The sequence below is a fragment of the Gorilla gorilla genome, chromosome 12, assembly GCF_029281585.2.
Source record: "Gorilla gorilla gorilla isolate KB3781 chromosome 12, NHGRI_mGorGor1-v2.1_pri, whole genome shotgun sequence".
Lineage (NCBI taxonomy): Eukaryota > Metazoa > Chordata > Mammalia > Primates > Hominidae > Gorilla > Gorilla gorilla.
In genome coordinates, this window is record NC_073236.2 from 84,210,927 (window position 1) to 84,223,047 (window position 12,121).

At 37.8% G+C, this 12,121-nt stretch overlaps 1 protein-coding gene across 14 annotated transcripts in view; it reads left to right on the plus strand.

The window, feature by feature from the left end:
* Window positions 1–12,121, plus strand: part of PPP4R3B (protein phosphatase 4 regulatory subunit 3B) — a 70,617-nt gene that overhangs the window by 40,240 nt on the left and 18,256 nt on the right. For 5 of the 14 annotated variants that reach the window (XM_055377936.2, XM_063695877.1, XM_031008014.3 and 2 more), the window contains 4 exons: window positions 507–602; window positions 1,494–1,535; window positions 5,064–5,222; window positions 10,337–10,506. In XM_055377936.2, the coding sequence (XP_055233911.1) occupies window positions 507–602; window positions 1,494–1,535; window positions 5,064–5,222; window positions 10,337–10,506 (467 nt within the window). The remainder of the gene's footprint in view (window positions 1–506; window positions 603–1,493; window positions 1,536–5,063; window positions 5,223–10,336; window positions 10,507–12,121) is intronic. The other 9 variants (XM_063695878.1, XM_019021035.4, XM_019021036.4 and 6 more) reach the window with 3 other exon arrangements.

Genomic DNA, 12,121 nt, shown 5'->3' on the forward strand with positions numbered 1-12,121 from the left:
TAGAACATTAGCCACTATCTGAGAATATTTGTTAACCTGAAGAGTCACTTAAAAGGAAGTTAGGAGAATGTTTATGAAACTAATAAAGTTGAAACATGAGCACACCCTATGTAATACTATCAGTTCCATTTCTGAGTATATACTCTAGGGAATGTTTGTGCATATGCATGACAGGTACAAGAATGTTGCTGCATTGTTTGTGGTAGGAAAATGAATAAAATATGTTTTTTTCATATAATGGAATACTGTATAGCAGTTAAAATAATTGAATTTTGATGTATCAACTGAATAATTCCCCCAAAATATCAAGGTGAATGGGTACAAAAGCACATCGCAGAGGGTTTTCTTGCAGAATGGTTCCATTTATATAAATGAAAATAATGCATTTTTATGTTCATTTTAATAAAACACTTCCAGCTTACAGAAATATATAGATAATAATATAACAGACACTCATATACTCCCTGTTGGCTTTATCAAAACTAACTTGCCATATTTTTTTTCAGATTTTTTTTTAAAACATTACAGATATAGTTGGAGTTTCGTATGTACCCCTTCACATTCCCATTCCCATTCTACCCCCTCTTCCTCCATCTCTCAAGGTATGCTGAATTTGGAGTTTATCACTCCTATATTTACTTATGTTGTTATGATGTGTATATACGGTATTATTTTTCATATTTTCAAAGTTGCTATAAATTTAATGTCTGTCATACATATTATTCTGCATATTTTTTATCCAGTGTTATTTTTGAGATCTGTTCGTATTGATACCTGTTCATATTGATCTAATTCATATTGAAATAGAGTTCTTATTTATTTTTAACTCCTACATAATCCTCTCTTAGGAGGATGCTGTAATTCAGCCATTCTGCCTCTACTGTGCATTTGTTTCTAGCTTTTTGCTATTACAAATAATGCTCCAGTTACATTCTTGTGTTTCCCTGTGCACATGTGCCTTGATGTGCTCTAGAATGTATTCCTAGAAATTGGAACTTATTTTTAATGGCCTACTTAATTGAGTTTTTTTTTTAATTTAAAGCATAAACACATTCATTATTCTGGAGTTTTAAAAATTCCTGCATTTTCTGTTTTTAAAAATTAAATGTATAATGGATGATCAAATGCAAATGTTATTTTAAAAAATTAAAAATAGTAAAACAAAAATGAGATGAAGAGAAATATCCTAATTGTTGAATGATGAATAGGAGAAGGTAAAAGAAGATATGTCAGTTTTATCTCTGGTTGTAATCTCACTTTTTATCAGAATATCTATGCTATGTTGTCTTTTAATAATTCCACTTCTACATCCGCTTTTGTAAAAGATTGCAGATTATAGTTATAATTTTGCTGAAGCAACCAAGTCTTAATGGTTATTTTGAGGGTAAAAGGAGATTATGATTGAAGACATGCATTGTATATTATAAAGTACTAGGGAAATCTGGGATATTATTACTGAAGTATTTTATTTTAATTTTTAATTTTTTTATTAGATAATATAGTTGGATCAAACAAAAGCAACACAATTTGTCCCGGTAAGTATGAATTCATACTTTATGAATACATGCAAATTATAAACTTTTTTCTACTCTAAGTGTAATGCACTTATATAAGGCTAAGAAAAGCATATTTTGGCATAAAAACAAAATCCAAGAAGAAATTTACTTTTGTAATTCCACTATCTCCAATATTAAAAATAGAAAACGAGTTGGAATTCTGTTGTTTTTTCCCTGAAAATTTATAGCTTGTTTTCTGATGTTATAAGAAGGCATTGTCTGAAAGTTGAGGATTTAGTTCTTAGTTTTGAAATGTAGTAAACTAAAACCAATTACTTTGCAACTAATTTTCATGACCACTTTATGCTTATTGTTCATGAATCTGAGTCTAAAAGCAGTTGTTTCTACTTAGAATAGGCATACTAGGTATGGGCTTGATACTAATAAAGACATGTGCTGTGTGCACCTACCGTCCCATGCCTTTTCTGCCAGCCTCATCAAATCTCAAAGGGGAGCCAGTTTCAAATAAGGAGGCTGTTTAGAGATTGGACTATTTAGAGATACAAGTAATTTCTTGTCCCCGTTGTAAAGATGAAGACAAGACATTTGTTTAACACCGTAGGTCATTGTTTTTCTTTTTTATTTTTTTTGAGATGGAGTCTCACTCGTGTCGCCCAGGCTGGAGTGCAGTGGCACAATCTCGGCTCACTGCAAGCTCCGCCTCCTGAGTTCAAGCGATTCTTCTGCCTCAGCCTCCCGATTTTTTGTATTTTTAGTAGAGGCGGGGTTTCACCGTATTAGCCAGGGTGGTCTCGATCTCCTGACCTCGTGATCCACCCGCCTCGGCGTCCCAAAGTGCTGGGATTACAGGCATGAGCCACCGCGCCCGGCCTGTTTTTGTTTTTTTAAATTTAATTTCCACATACAGCATTGAGGGTCAAGGTTAAAAAATAATTTGTAATAAAATTTGGGAATTGAGAAATAAAGAATTGCTTTTTTTGTTTGTTTGAGACAGAGTCTCACTCTGTCACCCAGGCTAGAGTGCAGTGGCACAATTTCGGCTCACTGCAGCCTCCACCTTCTGGGTTCAAACGATCTCCTGCCTCAGCCTCCCAAGTAGCTGGGAGCACAGGTGTGCACCACCACGCCCAACTAATTTTTTTATATTTTTATTAGAGACGGGGTTTCACCATGTTGGCCAGACTGGTCTCAAACTCCTGACCTCAGGTGATCCACCCACCTTGGCCTCCCAAAGTGCTGGGATTACAGGCATGAGCCACTGCACCTGGCCAGGAATTGCTTTTAATGGTGAGGGACTAGTTCAAATTTTGGCTGTGGTACTGGCTGTTAGAGAAATTGGTCTGGAGCAAGTGAAACTCTTTACTTGCATTTAAAGTAGAAACAGTCCTTGAAATATCAGAATTTTATTTTGTGTATTTATATGTGATGGTCTTTCTGTTATTAGAATGCTAATTTATTTCCAATAGCATTGTAGTTCCCCAAAATGTTTCTGTATATAATCTCAAATAAAATAGTTGTACTAGATGATGTCGTTTTTTTAAAAATTCCGTAAGCCTGTGATTTTATAATTTCCTTACAGCTTAATATTTCCTTGTCTAGCCAAGTGTGGTGGCTCACACCTGTAATCTCAGCACTTTGGGAGGCCGAGGCAGGAGGATCGGTTGAGCCCAGGAGTTAGAGACCAGCCTGGGCAACATAGTGAGACCTCGTCTCTACAAAAAATATACTGGGCATGGTGGTATATCCCTGTGGTCCCAGCTACTAGGGAGGCTGAGGTGGCAGGATCACTTGAGTCTGGGAGGTTGAGGCTGCATTGAGCTGAAATTGCACCAGTGCCCTCCAGCCTGGGTGACATAGTGATACCCTGTCTCAAACAACAAGTGCTAAAGCACTTATAATATGGGTGGTGCATGATTGTCCATGTGAGCCCTTGACATAAATTAAAATTTGATGTTAAGGATGCAGTTCAAAATCATTTCATGAGTGATTCAACCAAAGCCTCAGGGAAAGAAAAAATGCAAGTTTATTCAGTAGGTCCCTCTCTATGGACATCGTGAGTTGATATTTTAAAAGTTGTAAATAGGCCGGGCGTGGTGGCTCACGCCTGTAACCCCAGCACTTTGGGAGGCCGAGGTGGGCGGATCACGAGGTCAGGAGATCGAGACCATCCTGGCTAACACGGTGAAACCCCGTCTCTACTGAAAATACACAAAAAAATTAGCCGGGCGTTGTGGCGGGCGCCTGTAGTCCCAGCTACTCGGGAGGCTGAGGCAGGAGAATGGCGTGAACCCGGGAGGCGGAGCTTGCAGTGAGCTGAGATCGCGCCGCTGCACTCCAATCTGGGCTACAGAGTGAGACTCCGTCTCAAAAAAAAAAAAAGAAGTTGTATCTGAAATTATATTAAATCATGTTTAAGAATCTTAGGCTGGGTGCAGTGGCTCACACCTGTAATGCCAGCACTTTGGGTGGCTGAGGCGGGTGGATCACGAGGTCAGGAGATCCAGACCATCCTGGCTAACGCGGTGAAACCCCATCTCTACTAAAAATACAAAAAAATTAGCTGGGCATGGTGGCGGGTGCCTGTAGTCCCATCTACTCGGGAGGCTAAGGCAGGAGAATGTCATGAACCCGGGAGATGGAGCTTACTGTGAGCCAAGATCGCGCCACTGCACTCCAGCCTGGGCGACAGAGCAAGACTCCGTATCAAAAAAAAAAAAAAAAAAAGAATCTTGATGTAATATTTTTTACTTGATATTCAAACAGCCAAAAATATCCTTTTCTTAAAATGTCTTTTCTAAAAGCGTATAATTTTTCTTGAGAAATTTGCACTGAGCCACTTTAGGCAAAAAGTTTTAAGTATTTTTTAACAATGGGCCCTTTTATAGATTTATTAATATTAATAATATAGCATTTATTACAGAAACATTACCAAGAACTCCTCAATGCCATCAAGGTATTATTATCATGTTCATATATTTTTATTGCTTTTCTTTCTGTATTTCGTATTTTATGCAAATGTAAGTCTTAGTTATCTAGTAGGTAAAACTGATAATATGCTTCTGGAGAGTCTGCCTAATGAAAAAGTAAAAATCTACAGCCTTTTTAATGGATATGAAAATGGAGGAAATAGGCCAGGTGCAGGGCCTTACACTTGTAATCCCAGCACTTTGGGAGGCTCAGGTGGGAGCATTGCTTGAGCCCAGGAGTTTGAGACTAGTCCAGACAACATAGTGAGGCCACATCTCTACAAAAACTTGAAAAAAAAAAATTGGCTAGCATGGTGGCATACATCTGTAGTTCCAGCTACTCTGGCAGCTGAGGTGGGAGGATCAGTTGAGCCCGGGAGGTGGAAGCTGCAATGTGCCATGATCACACCACCACACTCCAAACTGGGTGACAGAGTGAGACTTTGTCTCAAAAAAAAAAAAAAAAAAAAAAAATGGAGGAATTACAGTTTAGATTTTGTTATAAAATATAGGATGTAAGCTTTATTTATTCTTTAGATATATTCAATATTTATTTTCATGAGATTACTTTCTTTTGTAGATAATTATCAAACAGCACAGCTACTTGCCTTAATTTTAGAGTTACTCACATTTTGTGTGGAACATCACACATATCACATAAAAAACTATATTATGAACAAGGACTTGCTAAGAAGAGTCTTGGTCTTGATGAATTCAAAGCACACTTTTCTGGCCTTGTGTAAGTATAAAATGTTTTAAGGAGCAACATTTTTAATAGAGATAAAGCTGAAGTTACCCATTTGAAGTTATTTATTAGCAGTGTATATTCTATGAATGAGATGATTGTGAGAAGTCCTATTCTTTTGTTCTTATTTAAAGGGCAAGAGGACTAGGTTGTAGTGATTTTCCCACCCACATATTGCTCACATTTAGATTTAATGAGCCTAACTTTTGTTGTGATACATTACCATGTGCAGTGACAGCATTTTACTAACAGAACCAGTCCTGCTGTTTTTTTACATCTGCTTCATCAAACTGTCATTTAGTAGTCACTCTTTATAATTATCCTGATATTTGCATCAATGTTGATTTTTAGCAGACTGTAAACTTTCACCTTCATAATTTCACCTGCAAGCAGAGAAAGAAACATCCTCCCTCCAAATGAAAAGTACTTTGTGGTTTTATTCTGACCATAAAAATTATATTTTAAATATAGACATTTAATTTAATGTATAGAGAAAATGTTAATCTCCCTAATCTTTATTTTTATGGACTTAAAATAGCCAGTGTTAACTCTCTGCATTATTTCTTTTTTCATACCTGTACCAATTTATGTAATAAATGTATTCACACATGTATAGAGGATTTTTTTGTGTTTTTTATATTTACAAAACAGTATCATACCAACACATTTCTCAGCCCACTAATACTACTCTAGATTAATCAATATTGTATAGACTAATTTTATTCCTGGAGATAGCTGAGTAATATTTTATAGTATGGCTCTTCCACAGATTCTTCTGCCATTCTCCAGTGGATAAATTACAAGATTGTTTTTGCTTTTTTGCCACTCCACATCTCACTGTGGTAAATAGTCTAGTACGTAAATCTTTTAAGTACTGATTTATTTCTTTCTATAGGATAGATTCTCAATAATGGGATTGGTAAGACAAAATATTTATCTGTTTTATACTTTTTAATGTATCTCTAAGTTTTAATTTACCATATAGCTGCCAGATTACTTCCGCCAAAATTGAAGCACTTTGACATTGTCCCAGCATTCAGTGTTACTAATTTTAAAATGTTATCAATCTGATAATGAAAAATGTGGTATCTCATTGTTATTCTAATTTGCATTTTCCCTGACAGTATCTTTTCATATATTAGTGTACTTTGCATTTTTATCTGTTGTGAATTGCCAGTTATCTTTTTCTTAGAGCTTTTTGTATATTAGAGATATTAACAATTTATCATGTTTTGAGGAGAAAATGTCCATCTTCATTGTCTTTTGTCTTTGCCTTTATTTATAGTATTGTTTTCCAGATAACTTTAAGATTTCCTTATGATGACAAAAATGTCTTTGTTTTCCTTTTATGACTTTTGGGTTTTTTGTTTTGCTTAGGAAAGTCTATGTCCTAAGATTATGCAGATATTCTCACTTTCTTCTAATATCTTTATTTCCTTTTTTACATTTATATATGTTAACACATGTGAAATTTGTTTTTGCATATACTTTGAAATGAGAGTGTTTGAAATGAGTGTTTCCTAGATATATAGCCAACAGTATCAGCACCTTTATTAAGGCAACCATACCTTTCCTCTTTCCTCCTGAATTGAAATATCATTTTTGTTAAATAAGTTAACATATATATACTTTTGTTTTATTTCTGGACAGTCATTTAATTTCACCAAATGTAAAAGTACCAGTGTTGGCCAGGCGCAGTAGCTCACGCCTGTAAATCCCAGCACTTTGGGAGGCCAAGGCGGGTGGATCACCTGAGGTCAGGAGTTCGAGAGCAGCCTGGGCAATATAACTGTCTCTACTAAAAATACAAAAATTAGCCAGGCATGGTGGTGTATGTCTGTAATCCCAGCTACTCAGGAAGCTGAGGCAGGAGAATCGCTTGAACCCGGGAGACGGGGGTTGCAGTGAGCTGAAATCGCAACACTGCACTCTAGCCTGGGCAACAGAGCAAGACTCTGTCTCAAAAAACAAACAAACAAACAAAAAACCTGTGTTTATTATATAATGCCAGGCATTATAGTGTCTCTTGTAAGGTTTAATACCTACTGAGACCGCTTCACTTTTGTTTTTCATACTTTTCTTGCTTGTTCTTAGACATTTTTTTCTTTCGTGATAACTGGTTGTATGCAGTTCATTTTGATTGGAATTACATTATATTTTTATATTAATTTTGGAATGGTTGATGTTCTTAAGACAGCTTTTCCTATTTGGCTCGTTAAATAGTACTTTTCAATGACTGCAGAATACTTCCCTTAATAGGAACATGTCAATTGAATGCATTTCCTTTTTTTTTTTTTGAGACAGAGTCTTGCTCTGTTGCCCAGGCTGGAGTGCAGTGGCGCAGTCTCGGCTCACTGCAACTTCTGCTTCCCGGGTTCAAGTGATTCTCCTGCCTCAGCCTTTCGAGTAGCTGGGATTACAAGTGCCTGCCACCACACCTGGCTAATTTTTTGTATTTCTATTATTATTTCTATTTCTATTATTATAAGCAGTGCTGTTGTAACTAGTTTTGTATACATGTCAGTTCATTTACCAGCAGTGTAGAATTGTGCCTCTTTGCTCACAAACTTGCCAGTGCCTCAGTCTTTTGCATCTTAAGTAAACCATTTCTTATCCTGCCACAAAAAGAGGGAAGACTGTAAGTCTAACACTTCTCCCCATACTTGTTTGGTGTTACAGTTAACATTTATACCTTATGTGGCCTATTTCTGTTTTATTCTCAGATAATGTTTAGAACCTCTTGTGACAGGCACAACTTCTTTGTTTAATGAGTTTCATCTATGAACAGAGGGTTGGAATGAGAAAATGACTTATAAAATCAGAAGCCTTGTGTTTTGAAGATTTGACTAGTGGTATCTGTAGAATAAACTACTTAGGGGAAAGGATACAAGTTAAAGGATCAACATATAAAAATGAAGGATTGAAATTATAGTCCTTCCTGTTCCATAAGATTTTTAGCAGTAATATTGCTAAATTCAGTAAGCTTTATTTAGCTAGTCACGAGTTAAAAAGGAGATTTCTTTTCAGTGTCCTAAAATGTGAAGTCAAGTTGTACTTCTTATTCATTACTCTGTTTTACTTTTAACAAATACAATCTGATCTGCCACAGTGCATATTTAGCCAGGTAAAATAGCTTGTAAGCAATTGGTACATAAGAGAATGATGTAATTATTAATACGGAGACAGGATTGGTTCACAAATTGTTTGTTTTTTGAGACATAGTCTCACTCTGTCACCCATGCTAGGGTGCAGTGGCACGATCTCAGCTCACTGCAACCTCCACCTCCAGGGTTCAAGTGATTCTCCTGCCGCAGCCTCCCGAGTAGCTGGGACTACAGGCGCCTGCCAGCACACCTGGCTAATTTTTTGTATTTTAGTAAAGATGGGGTTTCACCATGTTGGCCAGGCTTGTCTCGATCTCCTGATCTCGTGATCTGCCTGCTTCAGCACAAATGTTTTTTTCAAGGCAAGGAGAAGTAGAATAGTGTGAGTGGAAATAGTCTTCGTCAGAGAAGTAAAAAACCTTTAGATCTCCTGTTATGTGATTGGCATCTGGCATCAGGAGCCTCTTTAGTGTAGGGACCAGCCCCCCAGGGTCGGTGGGTTTTTCTCCCCATGTGCAGAGATGAGAGATTGTAGAAATAAAGACACAAGACAAAGAGATAAAAGAAAAGACAGCTGGGCCCGGGGGACCACTACCACCAAGACGCGGAGACCGGTAGTGGCCCCGAATGCCAGGCTGCGCTGATATTTATTGGATACAAGACAAAGGGGCAGAATAAGGAGTGTGAACCATCTCCATTGATAGGTAAGGCCACATGGGTCACGTGTCCACTGGACAGGGGGCTCCTCCCTGCCTGGCAGCCGAGGCAGAGAGAGAGAGGAGAAAGAGAGAGAGACAGCTTACACCATTATTTCTGCTTATCAGAGACTTTTAGTACTTTCACTAATTTGCTACTGCTTTCTAGAAGGCAGAGCCAGGTGTACAGGATGGAACATAAAGATGGACTAGGAGCATGAGCCCTGAAGCACAGCATCACAGGGAAACGATTAGGCCTCCGGATAACTGCAGGTGGGCCTGACTAATGTCAGGCCCTTCACAAGAGGTGGAGGAATAGAGTCTTCTCTCAACTCCCCCAGGGAAAGGGTGACTCCCTTTCCCGGTCTGCTAAGTAGCAGGTGTTTTTCCTTGACATTAACGCTACTGCTAGACCATGGTCTGCTTGGCAACGGGCATCTTCCCAGACGCTGGCGTTACCGCTAGACCAAGGAGCCCTCTGGTGGCCCTGTCCGGTCTTTTGGTCACTTCTCAGTATGTACCCTCAGCTCCTATCTCTGTATGGCCTGGTTTTTCCTAGGTTATGATTGTAGAGCGAGGATTATTATAATATTGGAATAAAGAATAATTTTTGCAAACTAATGATTAATGATATTCATATATAATCATATCTAAGATCTATATCTAGTATAACTATTCTTATTTTATATATTTTATTATACTAGAACAGCTCGTGCCCTCAGTCTCTTGCCTCGGCACCTGGGTGGCTTGCTGCCCACACTTTAGCTGTATTTTCAGAAAACTGAAAACAAGCTTTTGCCTCTAAAGCTTCCTCCCTCAGAGAGGCAAGGCACTCTTAGCTCATGGTGGGTTGCCCACTCCTGTGCCCACCTTAATGACAGTGCCGCCACTGATTCTGAGCTGCCTTCACTGCGTTGTCTCAGCATCCACCAGCACTGCTGTAAATACTGCTAGCATTTGCAGTCTGTGGATTTTGCATATTTTTAAATCTCTGTCATAGAGCTACCTGCCTGGGTAGTTTATCTCCTAGATTCCAATTACTGGTTTTTGTTGTTGTTGTTGTTGTTGTTAGTTCTGGCTACAGAGTTGTACAGGTTTTGAGCGGTCCTCTGCAGCTCTATTTTCCTCAAAGTCCAGTTTTACCGGACAGTTTTACTTTTCGTTTTAGAGGAGTTTACTTTTTACTTTATACACAGTTTTACTTTTCATTTTAGAAGAGCATATACACTGCTTTATGGTGGAAAAACATCTGTATAATAATTGATTTTAGTAAGATCATTAACTTATTCCCTATATTATTTTTAATTAGGTGCCCTTCGCTTTATGAGGCGGATAATTGGACTTAAAGATGAATTTTATAATCGTTACATCACCAAGGGAAATCTTTTTGAGCCAGTTATAAATGCACTTCTGGATAATGGAACTCGGTACAATCTGTTGAATTCAGCTGTTATTGAGTTGTTTGAATTTATAAGAGTGGTAAGTTTATATAAAACAACTGTTATTATATGTAATTATATGTAAATTTTTATGTAAAAGAATTACATGTAAGCAAAGTGACTTCATTCCCTTTTCACCCCTGAAATTATATATTCCATGTGTCTTAGAATCTATTCTAATAAACTGAAATTTTAAAAATCAGTAGCTTTTTAATTCTTATTTGCCACATGGTTATAGTTTAGTGGTTTTTTACTTTTGACACTGATATTTTTTAACACTAATATTTTTAATTGTGAAATATAAAAGTGAAATTCAGCATAGTCTTTCAGCCCGTATTTACTTGGTTTTCTCAGTTCCATTTTTATTGGCCAAATGTTTCATGATCTCATTTGGTGTATGTGGACATTTCAGTCAATCATGCCTTATTCACGTGATCTTTTAGGAAAAGGTGATATTTTTATTGTAGAGGTAGTGATTTAAAAAGAATAGAAAGATGGAAAAATAATTCACTTGGGGTTGGGCGTGGTGGCTTACATCTGTAATCCCAGCACTTTGGGAGACCTGGGCGGGCTGATCACTTAAGGTCAGGAGTTCGTGACCAGCCTGGCCAACATGATGAAACCCCGTCTCTACTAAAAATACAGAAATTAGCTGAGTGTGATGGCACACACCTGTAGTCCCAGCCACTTGGGAAGCTGAGGCACAAGAACCACTTGCAGCCAGGAGGTGGGGTTGCAGTGAGCCAAGATTGCATCACTTCATTCCAGCCTGGGTGACAGAGCAAGACTCTTGTCTCAAAAAAAAAAAAAAAAAATTCATTTGGTAGACATTAATACAACATGCATAAAAGGTAGGATGGAATCCTAGAATTTTAAGTTAAAGAGATCAGGAAGTTAGATGGACTACTCCAATTACCATATTTTATAGATCAGGAAATTAAGACACCCAGAGTTATTAAGTGACCTATTCAGGAACATCCTTTCGGATAGTAGCACAATCAGGACCAGTCAGAACTTGAAGCTTTGTCCCAGCTTAGTTTTAGGCAACAGAAGATTTGTCATAAACAATCTGGAGGGCAATCTATGTGAATAACAGGAATGCAACAGGTACCTGTAGAACCAGTACAACAAATTTACTTCACCTGTACTTAAACACACCAAAATCATTCCACTGAGGAAATGGCCACATAGTTGGAAAGAATTTGGGTTTTATTTTTTGTTTTGTTTTGTTTGAGACAAGGTCTCATGCTGTTGCCCAAGCTGGAGTGCAATAATGTAATCACAGTTCACTGCAGCCTCGACCTCCTGGGCTCAAGCAGATCCTCCCACGTCAGCCTCCTGCGTAGCTGGAACTACAGGCATGCACTAAAGTGCCTGGCTAATTGTAATTTTTTTTTAGGTATGGGGTCTCCGTTTGTTGCCCAGGCTGGTCTCAAACTCCTAGGCTCAACCAGTTCTACCACCTCAGCCTCCCAAAGTGTTGGATTACAGGTGTGAGCCACTGCACCTGGCTGGAAATAATTTGAAAAACGAAAGTCCAAGCTAGAAATTCATTATCTAGTTTTATTTCTTAAAATCAGATTTCTGCTGATAACGTGCTATTCTCATATGAAGATTATTTGGCTGACTGGATTGTTTTTCTAAAAGTGGTCAAT